The 13,599-nt window shown below is 49.1% G+C and overlaps 2 protein-coding genes across 2 annotated transcripts; one reads left to right on the top strand and one right to left on the bottom strand.

Moving 5' to 3' along the window:
- Nucleotides 1–35: 35 nt before the first annotated feature.
- pdia6 (protein disulfide isomerase family A, member 6) lies at nt 36–3,953 on the bottom strand. Its single transcript, XM_068341949.1, has 12 exons — nt 3,535–3,953; nt 3,094–3,235; nt 2,708–2,765; nt 2,487–2,613; nt 2,147–2,387; nt 1,926–2,040; nt 1,644–1,784; nt 1,414–1,498; nt 963–1,035; nt 713–871; nt 535–631; nt 36–443 (listed from the first exon to the last, which is right to left on the bottom strand). Exons 1-12 carry the CDS (start codon nt 3,551–3,553, stop codon nt 375–377), a joined length of 1,326 nt encoding a protein of 441 aa, XP_068198050.1. The 5' UTR covers nt 3,554–3,953; the 3' UTR covers nt 36–374.
- A 956-nt stretch (nt 3,954–4,909) lies between these two features.
- On the top strand, nt 4,910–7,617 carry LOC137613089 (potassium voltage-gated channel subfamily F member 1-like). The gene has a single exon (XM_068341948.1). The coding sequence runs from the start codon at nt 5,516–5,518 to the stop codon at nt 7,004–7,006; it is 1,491 nt and encodes a 496-aa protein (XP_068198049.1). The 5' UTR covers nt 4,910–5,515; the 3' UTR covers nt 7,007–7,617.
- Nucleotides 7,618–13,599: the final 5,982 nt, after the last annotated feature.

Below are 13,599 nucleotides of genomic sequence, written 5' to 3'. Positions count from 1 at the left end.
CCTGGACGCAGATTCACCCCCCCCCAAGATTCACGATTTAGAAAAGAAATAAAAGTCACATCAGGGTGGAGGGTTGAAGAATTATCTGAAAATAGGCCCCCCGGGCCACCTCCTCGCTGGGGGGTGCTCTTATAAATATTCAACAGGAAAATGACCCCCCCCCCACCTTCACTTCCTGTTTCCGTCTGAGTGACAAACAAAAAAATAACCGCAGGAGTCTCTGGAGTATCTCAGTAACCGGGCGACCGGAGGGTCTCCCATTCATCCACAGGAGAGGTGATGGGGGTGGGGAGGTGTTGGGGGGGGGGGGCGAGGCGGCGTCCGACCGACGCGGCGATCGACCGGATCCCATTCCCACCCCAGGGGGGGGGAGCTCACAGCTCCGTATTCTTGTAGTCGTCCAGGTCGACGTCGCTGAGGTCGTACTCCTCCTCCACAGGAAGCTGCGACGGACAAAGAGTTAAAAATGGACGCGTCATGACGAGATGGCGACCCCCCCCCCAAACCAAACCAAACCAACAGTTTCCTCCCCACCTGTCCGTCTTTGCCGTCCCACGGCTCCACCGCGTGGATCTTGGGCATGGATCCGCTTCCGAACGTGTCGTAGGCGCCGCGGCGCACCGACAGCTCCCTGGGAGGGGGGGGAAGAAACGTCAAAATGCTTTTATTTTGAAAGGAAATGAAGGTGGGGCCAACGGCGCCCCCCCCCTACCTAAGGAACTCGTGGATGCCAGTTTCGCTGAAGGAACCTCTGAGCAGAGCGAACTTCATCTTGCGGGAGTTGATGGCGGCCATGGCGGGGTACCCGAACCCCCCGATGCCCAGAGAGGCCTCCAGGTCCATCTGAGCCCCGGCTTCAGTCCACAGCCAGCTGATGGGGGGGGGGGGGGACAGGCAGGGAGGGGTGGGGTGTTAGTCAGAAGCAGGATTAGTCACAAACGCACAGCGTGACTCATCCGTACCCCCACATCTTCTTCTTGTACTTCTCTGCCATCGCCGTCATCACCTCCAGGTAGCTGTTCCTGCCGGCGGCGCCTAGGATACGAACCACAGCGTGACGGTGAGTGACTGGTCGCCGTCGGTAACGTACCATTAACCGGCGAACGGCTTCAGGTGGAGCCTGAGCTCTTAAAACGACAGGAAGCTGATTGTTTGTTCAAAAGAAGCGAAAAGAAAAAAGAAAAAAAATCACGCTGACGTGTTCTCTCCTTCGATTTGAGGTGAGTTACCATGGCGACGGCTGCCTTCTCTTGAATCTAAGCGGTGTGAGGGATATTTACTGCACTGTATCAAGCATAAGGTGTGTGTGTGTGTGTGTGTGTGTAAACTCACACACGTCACTCTCAGTCGAGCAACGATGCTAGCTCGCTACCGCTAACACGTTTCAACCTAAGTGGGCGTGGCCTGTCTCACCTGTGTCCAGGATGTGCGGCAGCACGGCGATCACACACAGCTGACTGTCCTCGCACGTGTTCTTCACGATGTCTTCGTTCAGGATCTGAGAAGCAGACATTTCCCACGCAACTTGAACGCAACGCTCACCGACATTATTTTATCAAGTTTATCCCCAAAATCCGTCAGATGAACTTAGTTTTTTTTGGGAGGAGGGGGGGACGCGCGTGTCGTCGTGACGACGCACTGACCTCCAGCAGCTGGGGGGGAGGGATGTTATCGGAGAACAGATCCATAGCTTTCTCGATGATGTCGCCGCGGGAACGCCCTCCCTGGAAATCTTCGGGCTCCTCGCCTTTGCGGAAAATCTTGATGGTGGGAAAACCTCGGATCTACAAAAACACACACACACACACACACACACACACACACACACACACATACACACACACACACACACACACCGCGTCAAAGCCGATCGTATGTTCATCTTTATTTACAAACAGGCGTGGCGTTTACACGCCAGCACTCACCCCGTAGCGGCTGGACACGGCCTGATGCACGGTGGCGTCCACGGCCCCCAGCCGAACTTTGCCCTTCGTCTGCTCCTTGACGGCGGTGGCGGCGGCCGCCCACTCCGGCTCCAGGCTACGGACGACAAAAAAAATCAAGCGGTGACTTCCTGCTTCAGCCGAGGAAACCATCTGAACGGATGTTGGTGGATTCTCTGGACCGCCCGTGGCGCCAAACTCACTTCTTGCAGTGCCCACACCAGGGGGCGAAGAACTCCACCATCCACACGTCGTCGCCCCCCAGCACCAGCTTGTCGAAGTTGTCGTCGGTGAGCTCCACCACGTCCTTCTTGTCTCCGCCGCCGCCGCCCTGCTGCTGTCTGCTGTAGCCGGAGCCGCCGGAGTTACCGCTCAGCCTGTCCTTCACCAGAGCGCGTAACGCGTTCATGGCTCCGTCTACGATGGCCTGGCTGCTGCGCCCGCCTGGGGGGGGGGGCGGAGACATTGGGAAGAAAATCAATTTAAATACAACAATCAAAACTTTATTGGGCAGCAGAAGCGGCAACAAAAAAAAAAGCGTACCCTGGTAGTCCTCTGGCTTGTTCTTATTGGCGCCGAAGATCTTGATGGTGGGGAAACCTCTGACGCCATACTGACCCCCTAGGGACTTGTGCTGATCGGCGTCGACTGCCCCGACCTTCACGATGCCCTGAAGGGGTTGCAAATCAGACGTTTAACGGCTGATGTGCTACGTATTTCCTTCATCACGCGTCTCAAACTCGGAGCAGAGAGGTCGTGGTTACCTTCAGGGCGGTGGCTGCCTTCTTCCAATCAGGAGTCAGGTTCTGACAGTGACCACACCTGCGGAGATAAACGAGAGAGGAAACAATGGGTTGTTTTTATTGTGGAGAATTCTAACAGACATTCCAGCAGCGTTTTCAGTTCGAGGCTGCAGAAGAAGGAATATTTTCACAGCTTCTACGACAACAGAACCGCCTTCACTCCTCATATATAAAACAATTCAGCCAAACAAGAAGTAGAACCACCAGATTTTACATTCCAACACACCACGTGATCACCTGCATAAGTCTGAGCTCCACAAAATCACCTCCTCCAGGAGGAGGAACCAGGAGAAAGATGGGACCAGAACTTTTGAACAGGTGGCTCCAACACACAGGTGTGGACTCACCAGGGAGCGTAGAACTCCACCAGCCACAGACCGTCACTCTGGATCACCTCCCGGTTGAAGTTGGACGGGTTGAGCTCCACCACATCATCGCTGGGGGAGTAGAAACCCTGGGCAGGAAGCAGCAGCGAGCAGCCCAACAGTCCTGCAGGAGAGGACGGAGAAGAGACGGGGTTTTACGATCCTACCGTTTTTGTAGCTAACCAGGACTCCCGGTTGGAGTCGTTTTACACCGACTTGGGGGCCAAACGCCAACACGCTGAAGCGGCTCTAGAGTCGTCTCAATGACCGGGAACCGGGCCCGGTTCTGTTTGCGGTGCAACCGAACTTTTAGCATTTCAAGCTAGCAGCGACGCCGGGACGGGAAACGACATCGAACGTGCGCGTCATTAATAAATTCTATTAGATTCGGGTTCGTAATAAAGTTATAAAACATTTACTCACCAAGTAAAAGCGGCGTCATGGTTCCCTCTGCTCTCCGTCTGTTGTCTCCGGCGGCAGCGACTCTCTCACACAACCGCCGCGGCTCTCAACCAGAGTAGTACATCGGAGAATCCCACCGTGGCCCAAGCTGATTGGCTGAGACGCCCCGGAGCTGCGTCTCAGCCAATCAGCGTGCGCCGTGTAGTTTATGGACCCGGTACTTCACCGGCGGGAGGAGACAAGGCGATTCCTACAGGGGACATGCAACAGATGTCAGCCTGACAGCTAATACATATTTAAATGAAACACAAACAAGTTTTTAATATACTGTATTAAAATTAGTTTTAAAATCGATGTACGTGTAATTAAATATTAAGGGAACTGCAGGGCGATTCCGGTAGAGAAAACGAACAAGACCAAGATATTAATTAATGTTTCAACATATATGATGACGTTGACATGTTTTGTGGTTTTTATGGACTTAATTTCAAAATACAACTCAGTAAAGAAATAACCTTTTACTAAATTAATAACCCTTTAGTAAATTAATAAGTAGAATAAAAACAAAAACAATAACAATAACAGTTAAATGCTGCAATCTGCTATTCGACCACTAGGTGGAGACAAACAACAAGCCTTGCTGAGACGCTGTATAATAATAATTCAATCTGGACGACTGCGGAACTTTTTTGGTGAAACTTTGAGTGAAAGTTGAGGTGATTTTTTTATTTTTTTATTTTTATTTTTTTGCAAAGGGAGACAAAACACGCATCTTTGATCCCCAGCCATCACGGTTCGATGCTGACTTGTGATCGATAGGTTTTCACTAATTGGTGACCTCGATCCCGACACAACAATCCCGGAGCGCGCGTGTCTGTGATGTCCCCGCGCGCCACTTCGCCATTCATTCCACGCCGCTGAGATTTATGATCTGCCGCGCCTCTGCGGCGCGCGGCGTCAAGCAGCCGCACGCAGGGGGAGCGGAACCGGAAGAGACGGGGACAGCCTTCAAAATAAAAGCATGGATGTTATCCGCGACGTGTACAAATCCCGTGAAGTGTTTTCAGATAGATAGATATATACTTTAATGATCCCAAGGGAAATTCAGGTTCAGGTTTTCTTTTACCCTTCTTCAAATTTCTTGGAATGTTTACATCTTATAGTGATTTTTTGTGTGAAAATCACGTGAACAGAGCGGAGTTTTTGTAATATGTTATCATAAACAAGCAACATATACAAACTGTTAAAGAGTGATATGCAGTGCGCCCTTGTGCATTCGCTGCATCAACGCTAGCGACTTCACTTCATCGCGGATTTTCCGTAGGCAGTCACGTGATACCGTACGCGCATTCTATTGGCTGAGAGCATCCGGAAGTGTGCTCTGTTCCGTGAGTGTGGGACTTCCGTGAGACACAAAAGTGCTTTAAACAGTATCAGGGTGTAGGAAAAGGTAATACGGATAGACGGTGGTTTTAATATCAGTGTGGGGGGTTTTATAAACGTTTAAATTAACTGTAAATAATAAGATAAATACTTTGTTGCTCTACCGCAGAATTCATTAATCACGTGTGGTTCCTGGAACGCATTAACCGCGAGGAATGAGGGCGCACTGCATATGTTTTTACAAGGGATTCACAAGAGAATAGATCCTTTGAAACCTTTACTCTGAAAAGCCTTCCCGGAAGTCGTCTGATTTCATTGAAGTCGCTTGACAATACGCGCACTTTCTCATTCCAACTTTCGCAAAGCGCACAGGCGCACTGTTCACTGCCAAACACCACCGCGTTGGAGGAAGACTTGGCGCTGCGTCCGCGTCACGCAAATTTATTCCACTCGTTTCCACGTAAAAAAATTAATAAATTAAAAAAGCCCACGGAGAATTGCACATTTTGGAGAGGATTTTACGCGCGGCACCAGAGCGCCTGGTTCCATCCATCAAATCCCTCCACGCGTTGACGAGGCTGCCCGTGGGCTGGCGTTCGGGACGTCTGTTTCCGACACGATGTGGGGGATCCACCGGTCCAGATACGCGGACTGCAACGGCTCCGAAGCGAGCGAGGAGGCGGAGATCGTGGTGAACATCGGCGGGGTGAGACAGGTGCTCTACGGGGACGTGTTGAACCGATTCCCGGAGACCCGTCTGGCCGAGCTGGTGGACTGTTCCCTCAAGTCTTCTGAGGAAACATCTCTGCTGTGTGACGACTACGACCCCGACACGGGGGAGTTCTACTTCGACCGCGACCCGGACGCCTTCAAATGCATCATCGAGCTGTATTTTTACGGGGAGATCCACGTGAAACGCGGGATCTGTCCGATGTGCTTCATGAAGGAGATGGAGTTCTGGAAGGTCGACTCTGGGTTCCTGGATGAGTGTTGTAAGAGCCACCTGAAGGAGGTGGAGGAGGAACTCGCGGAGATCGCGGAGAAAGTGAAAACTATCCTGGTGGACCGGGAGGGGGATCCGTCCGCCGCCGGGTGGCAGCGCTTCCAGGTGTGCGTGTGGCGGCTGATGGAGAAGCCGGAGTCCTCCCTCCCCGCGCACATCATCGCCATCCTCTCCTTCATCTTCATCCTGGTCTCCTCCGTGGTGATGTGCGTCGGGACCATCCCCGACTTGCAGGTGGAGGACTCTGAGGGCAACCTGACGGAGAACCCCACCCTGGAGGTGATCGAGACCGTCTGCATCGGCTGGTTCACCGTGGAGTACCTCCTGCGTCTCATCTCCTCCCCCAACAAGATCAAATTCGCGCTGTCCTTCATGAACATCATCGACTTCATGGCCATCATGCCCTTCTTCGTGGTGCTGACTCTCACCTCCTTCGGGGCGGGGGTGATGGAGTTGGCCAACGTGCAGCAGGCGGTGCAGGCTTTACGCATCATGCGCATTGCGCGCATTTTCAAGCTGGCGCGCCACTCCTCGGGTCTCCAAACCCTCACATCCGCCCTGAAGAGCAGCTTGAAGGAGCTGGGGCTGCTGCTCATGTACATGGGGGTGGGGGTGTTCCTGTTCTCCGCTCTGGGGTACACCATGGAGCAGAACCACCCGGACACTTTGTTCACCAGCATCCCGCAGTCGTTCTGGTGGGCGGTGATCACCATGACCACCGTGGGCTACGGGGACGTGTACCCCAAGACCACCTTGGGTCGGTGCAACGCGGCCATCAGCTTCCTGTGCGGGGTGATCGCCATCGCGCTGCCCATCCATCCCATCATCAACAATTTCGTGCTGTTCTACAACAAGCAACAGGTTCTGGAGACGGCGGCCAAACACGAGATCGAACTCATGGCGCTGCGCTCCGAGGACGCGCAGCGCGGCGACGCGCACGGACACGGACACGGACACGTGTGCGCGACGGAGGCGTGGGACTGGGGGGGGGGCGCCTGTCGCGGTGACAACCTGGAGCCGAAGGGACGGGAGGGGGTCCGGACCCCCAGCAGTGTGGATACGAGCCACGAAAGCACGGCGGAAGCTGCTGAATATCCGGTGTCGTGAACGCGCCTTAGTGTGTGTGTGTGTGTGTGTGTGTGTGTGTGTGTGTGTGTGTGTGTGTGTGTGTGTGTGTGTCAATGGATTCCACCAAACTAGGTTTCAGCCTCCTTGTCTTGACTCCATCGTGATTCTTCTGTGCTGGACATTGTGTGATCATGACTAATATATCAGATATAAAACTTCCCTGCAAGATGTTTTAAAGCTGTCATGTTACCCACACCGGGGGGGCCCTGAAGCCCCTGTAATGGGGGAGTACGCAACAGGCTGGATGTGTCTTTTCAGACGTTCTAAACTTGAAAATCGGTGCTGAAAGAGGGACATGATGGAGAAAAATGAGGACTTCTTTAGTCTTGAATCCCATAAAAACGGCCCGCATATATCAGGACGGCAGAAGCTCTCTATAAATAGAAGGTCTATGAATATTAATAGGACCGTGTCTGCCTTTAAAATGCATCCCAGTGCTTTTAATGTGATGAAACTTGAGAGGATGAGGAGTCTGATTCCGTGTGTTTAAACTAAAGGCTGCATTTTAACAGTGTAAAGATCTGGACTCCTACACCCCCACCCCCACCCACCCCCTGTCTGACTAACGTTTATAGTCATGAAACAGCAAAGCTGGAGACCCACAATTAAAATTTCACGTCTCAGATGTCAGAGGATTGATTTTCGTTTTATTTTAGGAGCATTAAAAAAAAAAAAAAATTAAAAAACCCAGAATCCGTTCATTTGTCGCCCCTTCAAACGGATTAAACTTAATCCGATCCTAACGTGTCCATTTAAATGGATTTTAATCCCGATGCTCTTTTCTTTATTATAAAGCTGATAATTAATGTTATTAGGAGCTAAAGATGAAACCAGTTGATCTAAAAGTATGAAAAAAAAAGGAGACTGCGTCACCTATGAGGGGGTGGAAAAGGGGGGGGCGTGACGTGGGGTGGGGTGGGGGGGTTGTTGATGCATTTCTTATCGACAGGGTGTCCACATCAATCAGGAGGCGACACGTCATCCGGTTTGATCTCATCGGACACCGATTCGGTTTCGCGGGAGAAAGAGAAAGATCAAGAGGTCAGGGTGGGGCAGGACTGCCCACCCCCCCGCATCTGCTATCTGCCCCGGCCAGCAGAAGCCCCCCCCCCCCCACACACACACACACACGCGTCAAAGGCCTTTGTCCGCGCTTTGACGCGTGGAGGCTGGAATAAAACGCTCCTCCAACGGACGCACACGCGGAGACGCGCACCTCCAGGGACAAATTTAGCTTTTCCGAGAACGCCCCCCACCTCCACAACACCCCCACCCCCCATCTATATCTCCGCCTCTTGCTTACAAGTGCACACATAATTGCACAAACTCTCACACACACGCACACACACACACACACACACACACACTCCTTCCCGCCGTGCGCGCCATCAAGCGACCTTCTGGCTGATCACCAAAAAAAAATTTTTTTTTCCCGCCCCCGTGTTGCTAATGTGTGGCGTTTCCGTGGGTGTTTAAAAGATCCCAGCGTGTGTTGAGAACGGCGCTCATTATCCCCACACATTAGCAGCAACAATTATTGTGAGATTATTATGAAGCAGCATTAAAATAAAAAAAAAAGACGCTCACAGCTGTTGGAATTTCAGACTTTTTGCGCGCAGGTTTTTATTCTCTTTATTTCTAAGAAGAATATTTCAATGCATCAGAAAACCTCCAGTCATGTGTTCAACTTTCTTTCATTGGTCTTCATTTTGGTGACACGACTCCCCCCTCCCCCCCCTTAGCCCCCAGTCCGACCTTTAGGACAGGGATTTTGTTGCCTGTCTAAAAATAGAGAAGCCCCCTGTAGGTAACCTGCATTAAACGAGTCCAAACAAGCCCAGCTAATTAAATTGTGCGTTGATATTTGCGTCCAAACTGCTGCAACCTGCAGATATTTCACACAAAAACAGGAAAAAAGAGGTAAAAACAGGATGAATGGAGGCGTTCAGACACACGGCGGACACGACATCGCTCTCCAGAGAGCACTAAAAGCAGGAATTATCTCCCCTCGGTGTATTCCTCTTCTGCAGAGGCCGGTCATTCGCATTAATTGAAGTGTGTTTCCATGAGCGCTGTGTTCTTTTTTTTTTTTATCTCTCAGAAATATTTCCAGCTGCAGGGGGAAGGAATAAAAAAAAAAAGGTAATCTCCCTGATGTCAGATTACAAGACGAGGAGATGCATGTTATTGTGCACCGACTGAGGTTTATCTTCTCTACAGGAATCCTTAAAAGCGGTGCGTAGGTGCAGCCTGGAGCGAGCACACCGGCATAAAACTGCATGACAATAATTACATAGATTAAAGGCGACAGTCTGCAAAATAGCATGACAGGATGACGCGTTAAACCCACTGAAGCAGTCTGCAAAAGTAATTTCCATGTCTTCCCCCCTCCCCGCACCTTTAACCTTCTCAGGTCTTACGTTTCCTTTATCTCACAGTTTGTTCTCTTGCAAAATCATCAGATTTTGCAAGGAATTGGATCTGAAATAGCTGGAAAAAGTCACGCGAACCCGCAGAGGAGAGTGCTTTCATAAGGATGTGAGTGTGTTTTAGAGGTATCACTAAATGGCCGCGCTGCCGACGTCGCCAAAACCCTTTTGAGATGTTCTCATGAAGTGTTAAACAATGAAATGGATGCGACCTCGCCTCTGGAACCTGAAGGCCAGCCAATGTCAACGTCTAGTCTTCTACTGATTTCTGGTCCACGAGTCAGGAAAAGGGTAGAACAGGACCGGAAATGCAATTAGAGGACAGAAAAAGTAGTTTTCACGAAAATAAAAGTTTGGTTATTAGTCGGAGAAGCTAATAGAGTTGTGATCAGACCACAAGAGTCTTGCAGAGTAGCCAACTAGGGCCATGATGTTGGGGCATTTGTGCCTGAAATCCATCGAATCAGAACCGGTCAGCGACCCCGCAAACCTCTTTCCTGTTAATGAATGAAAGTAAAAAGATTTACGCTCCGGTTCCTGGTGGTGAAATTAATCCGCGATGGATGCTTCGTCCGTTTCCAGACGGCCATTAACCCGAGGAGACCGACGAAGACGAGGAGTGCGTGATCGGAAACCTCAACGCGGAGGAAGTTTGGAGGTTTTGGCAGCGGCGTTCATTCAGGTTGTTATCCGGAAGGACATTTATGAGGCCGTTTATGTGAAATAATGATCCGCTGTGGTTTAAAGCCGTCCCTCCAGGAGAGGATGTGACCTTAGTTCGCTAAAAGCCTCTAACTGAGACGCCAGACCAAAAATATTCCTCTGCTGCTCTGAAAGCAAAACCTTCTGGTGAATAACATCTTCCTTTTTTATCTGACAGTATTTATCACACAGAAAATAACCAGAATGAACTCATTATATTACTTTAATCTCTTTCTTCTATATTGGCTGAGCTAATTATTGTTCTGGGAGGCCAATATGGAAACACAAGTTATTGATTATTATCCTTACTGCTGCTGTTTATGTTCCATTTAACTACATCTCTCTGGAAGGCCGTTATAAACTTTATAAATGCAGATTATCTCTTTGCAAATCGCTCAAACGGAAGCTGAACACATTTACGTACTTTAGTTACGGGCTATAATAACGCCAGGCATGGCCTGAAGGAAAGAGTCCCTGAATGCAACACGGAGTCTTATCAGGAAGCAGCAGATTCATTTGTTTATGTTGATGCTAACTTTAGCATGTGGGCGGTTTAGCCAACATGTTTAGCATCAGCTATTATCAGCCTTCACCTCTGCTGCTGGCGGTTCACATGAGGTTCTGTAGCGAGCCGTAACACGGAGGCTGCTGCAGGGTTACGTAATGTTTTCAGTCGATGCCGATGCTGTGTGATAACAGATGGGTGATTTATCAGATTTATCTGATTCTTATGCATTATTATTATTATTATACAACCACCAACAGAAGCACAGAACAGACTAGAGACAGATTTTCGCACATTTAAGGCTCTCTTTCTGCCTTCAAGTACTTTCCCTCCAAAAATATCCTGTTTTTATCCGTCCCCCAGAATAAAAGCAAAAGTTATCAATATTTTGTCCTCTTCATGACAAAATTAGTATTTTTACTCTTATTATTAATTATTTTTTGTTAGAATACACATTATTGATATGATAAAATGTGACTAATCGGATTTTGAAAGAAAACGGATTAGCAATGCTAAGTTAATTTAAATTTAAATTAATTAAAAATAATTTAATTTAATTTAAATTAAATTAAAATTAATTTAATTTAATTTAAATTAAATTTAGAAAGAAACCAGATTAGCAATGCTAAGCTAATACCCACCAAACAATTTTCATTGATCACTGAAACCAAAATATACTTTTGAAAGTGAAAGAGGAGAAAAACAGACACCATAAAAATGCAGCGCTCTACCCGAACAAACTCCACTGAAGAGCAGAAAATAAATTTCATCCCGCTGTTAAAAATTCTCCCAGTGGAAAGACAACTTTCCGAACTATGAATATGCAAAGGTGTGCGTCTGAGTTGTTCCGGCGCTCACGTCTCGTCTTCTGGTTCATTTGTGCTTTGGGCCTAAAATAAATTACCTTGAGCTCCGACGTCGGGGCTTCAAATGAATCCCTCGAAGCCGAAGCTTTGTGAAAAAGCCACTGGAGTTGATGTGAAAATCAATTCGCCTGTTGCGCTGCTTTTTTTAGCAAATGGATTCAAGCCGAGGGGTTTTAAACACAAACGGCACAAACAGGAGCCGCGACGAGGACTCGCTTGTTTCAAAGAGCTGCTGATAAACCAGCCGACTGATACTGAAGGAGTTTGTCCTTGAGCGATCAAAAAACCTTCGTGATTCATCCGAGCCGCTCGGTGACGCACTCGCTTCGTCTGATTACGTCAATCGGAGACGCTAATGTCTCGCAGAGTGGAACATCCTGCTAAAAAAGGTCGTAAAAGCTGTGTTTAGTGAGGGCGACTTCACACTGATTAGTCTTCATTTCCTGCTGACGATAAATTCCCCGCAAGGTTTCGTTCAAAAACCAGACGTCAAAAAAAACAACAACCGAAAATCCATTCCGACGAAGATTTACGGCTAACATCCGACACGCTGATTATTGTGCGCAATAAGGAACATTTCCAAATGAATTCAAACTGAGACGTTTCAGTTTGAGTGTTTCCTGTAATTACACTCAAACGCGCACAATTTTGACGAAACCGTTTATTCTAAAATGAGTTTGTAGGGGGGGCGTTTAGCGATGTAATTGCAGCTCTGGGTTTTGCTTTCAGAGTCTTGATGTCTTCATCCGACTCATTCCAAAACGACCGCTCCCTTGTTGGACCAACCCACGCCTAAAAAAAGGCGCAAAGATTAGGGCGAAAATTACATCTTCACAGCTGGGATGGCATGCCGGCGGCGGTGCCAGCTCGCTAGACGAGTCGCCATGGCGGCGAGAGCGACGCCAGCGGTGGATCCGCGCCAGCGTTATGCAGGCGGAGGAATCCTGACAAATGGTTTGATCCCTTGAGTCCGGTTGGCTGAATGTAATAACCCAGATCGAGGATCATCGTTTCCGCCCGCCGCACCTCGGAAACATGATCTGATTGGTCGCCGCGGCAGCCACAGAGGCCGTTAGCACCCATAATAGATCTGTAAATGCCAAAAGAAATGATCCGAGGAATGATGGAACCTGACATCCAACACCGCCGTGCAGTTCGACTCTAATGCCTTTTTTTCTCTTTTAAAGACAGATAGACCTTAAAAAGTTTGAGAACCGGATTCTAAAATATAGGTAATAAAACCGCTAAAGACCTGGAAAAGTTTCAACTCCGACCAAAGAGTTTTAATCCTCTCAGGATTAAATAAATGAGTTGTAAAGTGGTAATTAGCTTTAGAAGTGCTGGCAGGCAGATTCTGTTATCTTCAGACACAACCGGTCGGTTTCTTTGTGAGAAACCGAGCTGAAGCCGCTGCTGGCTATCGCTCACTGTTTAATATATAGTCATGAGCGCCCGTCCAGGTTACCCCAACGGATGATGAAGCAGCAAAATGTTGAATTTTTCATTTACGTGTTGCGCTAGAGGCGGATCCTCGACATTCAGGTCCGTATTCCAAGATAGGCTAATTAGCTCCTGGCTGCAGCTCCACTAATGAATGCGTTAGTCATTCCTGAATAATTGATCACTAAAGCAGAAGCTTTCAAATCTTCATCTGGCGTCAATCGTCTGGTTAAACAGTTGGACTCGTCCGCGACATCTGATCTCCGTCGCGGTAGCCTTGACCTTGTTGCTACCGGCTCTGAACAAGCCGAGGCTGTTGCCCCCAACAACAGGTGACAGGTCCATTATAGCCTCCCCATGACACCCCCCCCACCCCCCGTTGGAGGTATGGATCTAGATAATCTGTATGAGCTCAGCGTCGACTTAAAGCAAACGGTGCGAGGACATCCAGACAAACTGCGATGAAACAGCGTGACCTTGTCTATTGAAGCTCGATGGTGATCAAAAATCCTTTTTTGCCCTGTTTGCCCTCCCCTACCCCACCCCAAGTCACATGGGTCCCCAAGTGTGTCTATAGACAGAGGGCAAAGTGGCAGATCAATCCTCTGCCACTGCTGAGAAAAAAACTGC

This window comes from Antennarius striatus, chromosome 19 (genome assembly GCF_040054535.1).
Source record: "Antennarius striatus isolate MH-2024 chromosome 19, ASM4005453v1, whole genome shotgun sequence".
Classification (NCBI taxonomy): Eukaryota; Metazoa; Chordata; class Actinopteri; order Lophiiformes; family Antennariidae; genus Antennarius; species Antennarius striatus.
Note: the sequence above shows the minus strand (reverse complement) of the source record. Positions and strands in the feature narration are given on the sequence as shown.

What these genes read in the sequence shown, in the direction of transcription:
- pdia6 (XM_068341949.1), bottom strand. An exon ending in TGGTGTGGGCACTGCAAGAA is followed by an intron (nt 2,041 to 2,146) that starts GTGAGTTTGGCG and finishes TGTCGTCCGTAG; the next exon opens with CCTGGAGCCGGAGTGGGCGG. An exon ending in GGCATCCACGAGTTCCTTAG is followed by an intron (nt 632 to 712) that starts GTAGGGGGGGGG and finishes CCCCCCTCCCAG; the next exon opens with GGAGCTGTCGGTGCGCCGCG.
- LOC137613089 (XM_068341948.1), top strand. Translation starts at nt 5,516, where the DNA reads ATGTGGGGGATCCACCGGTCCAGATACGCGGACTGCAACGGCTCCGAA.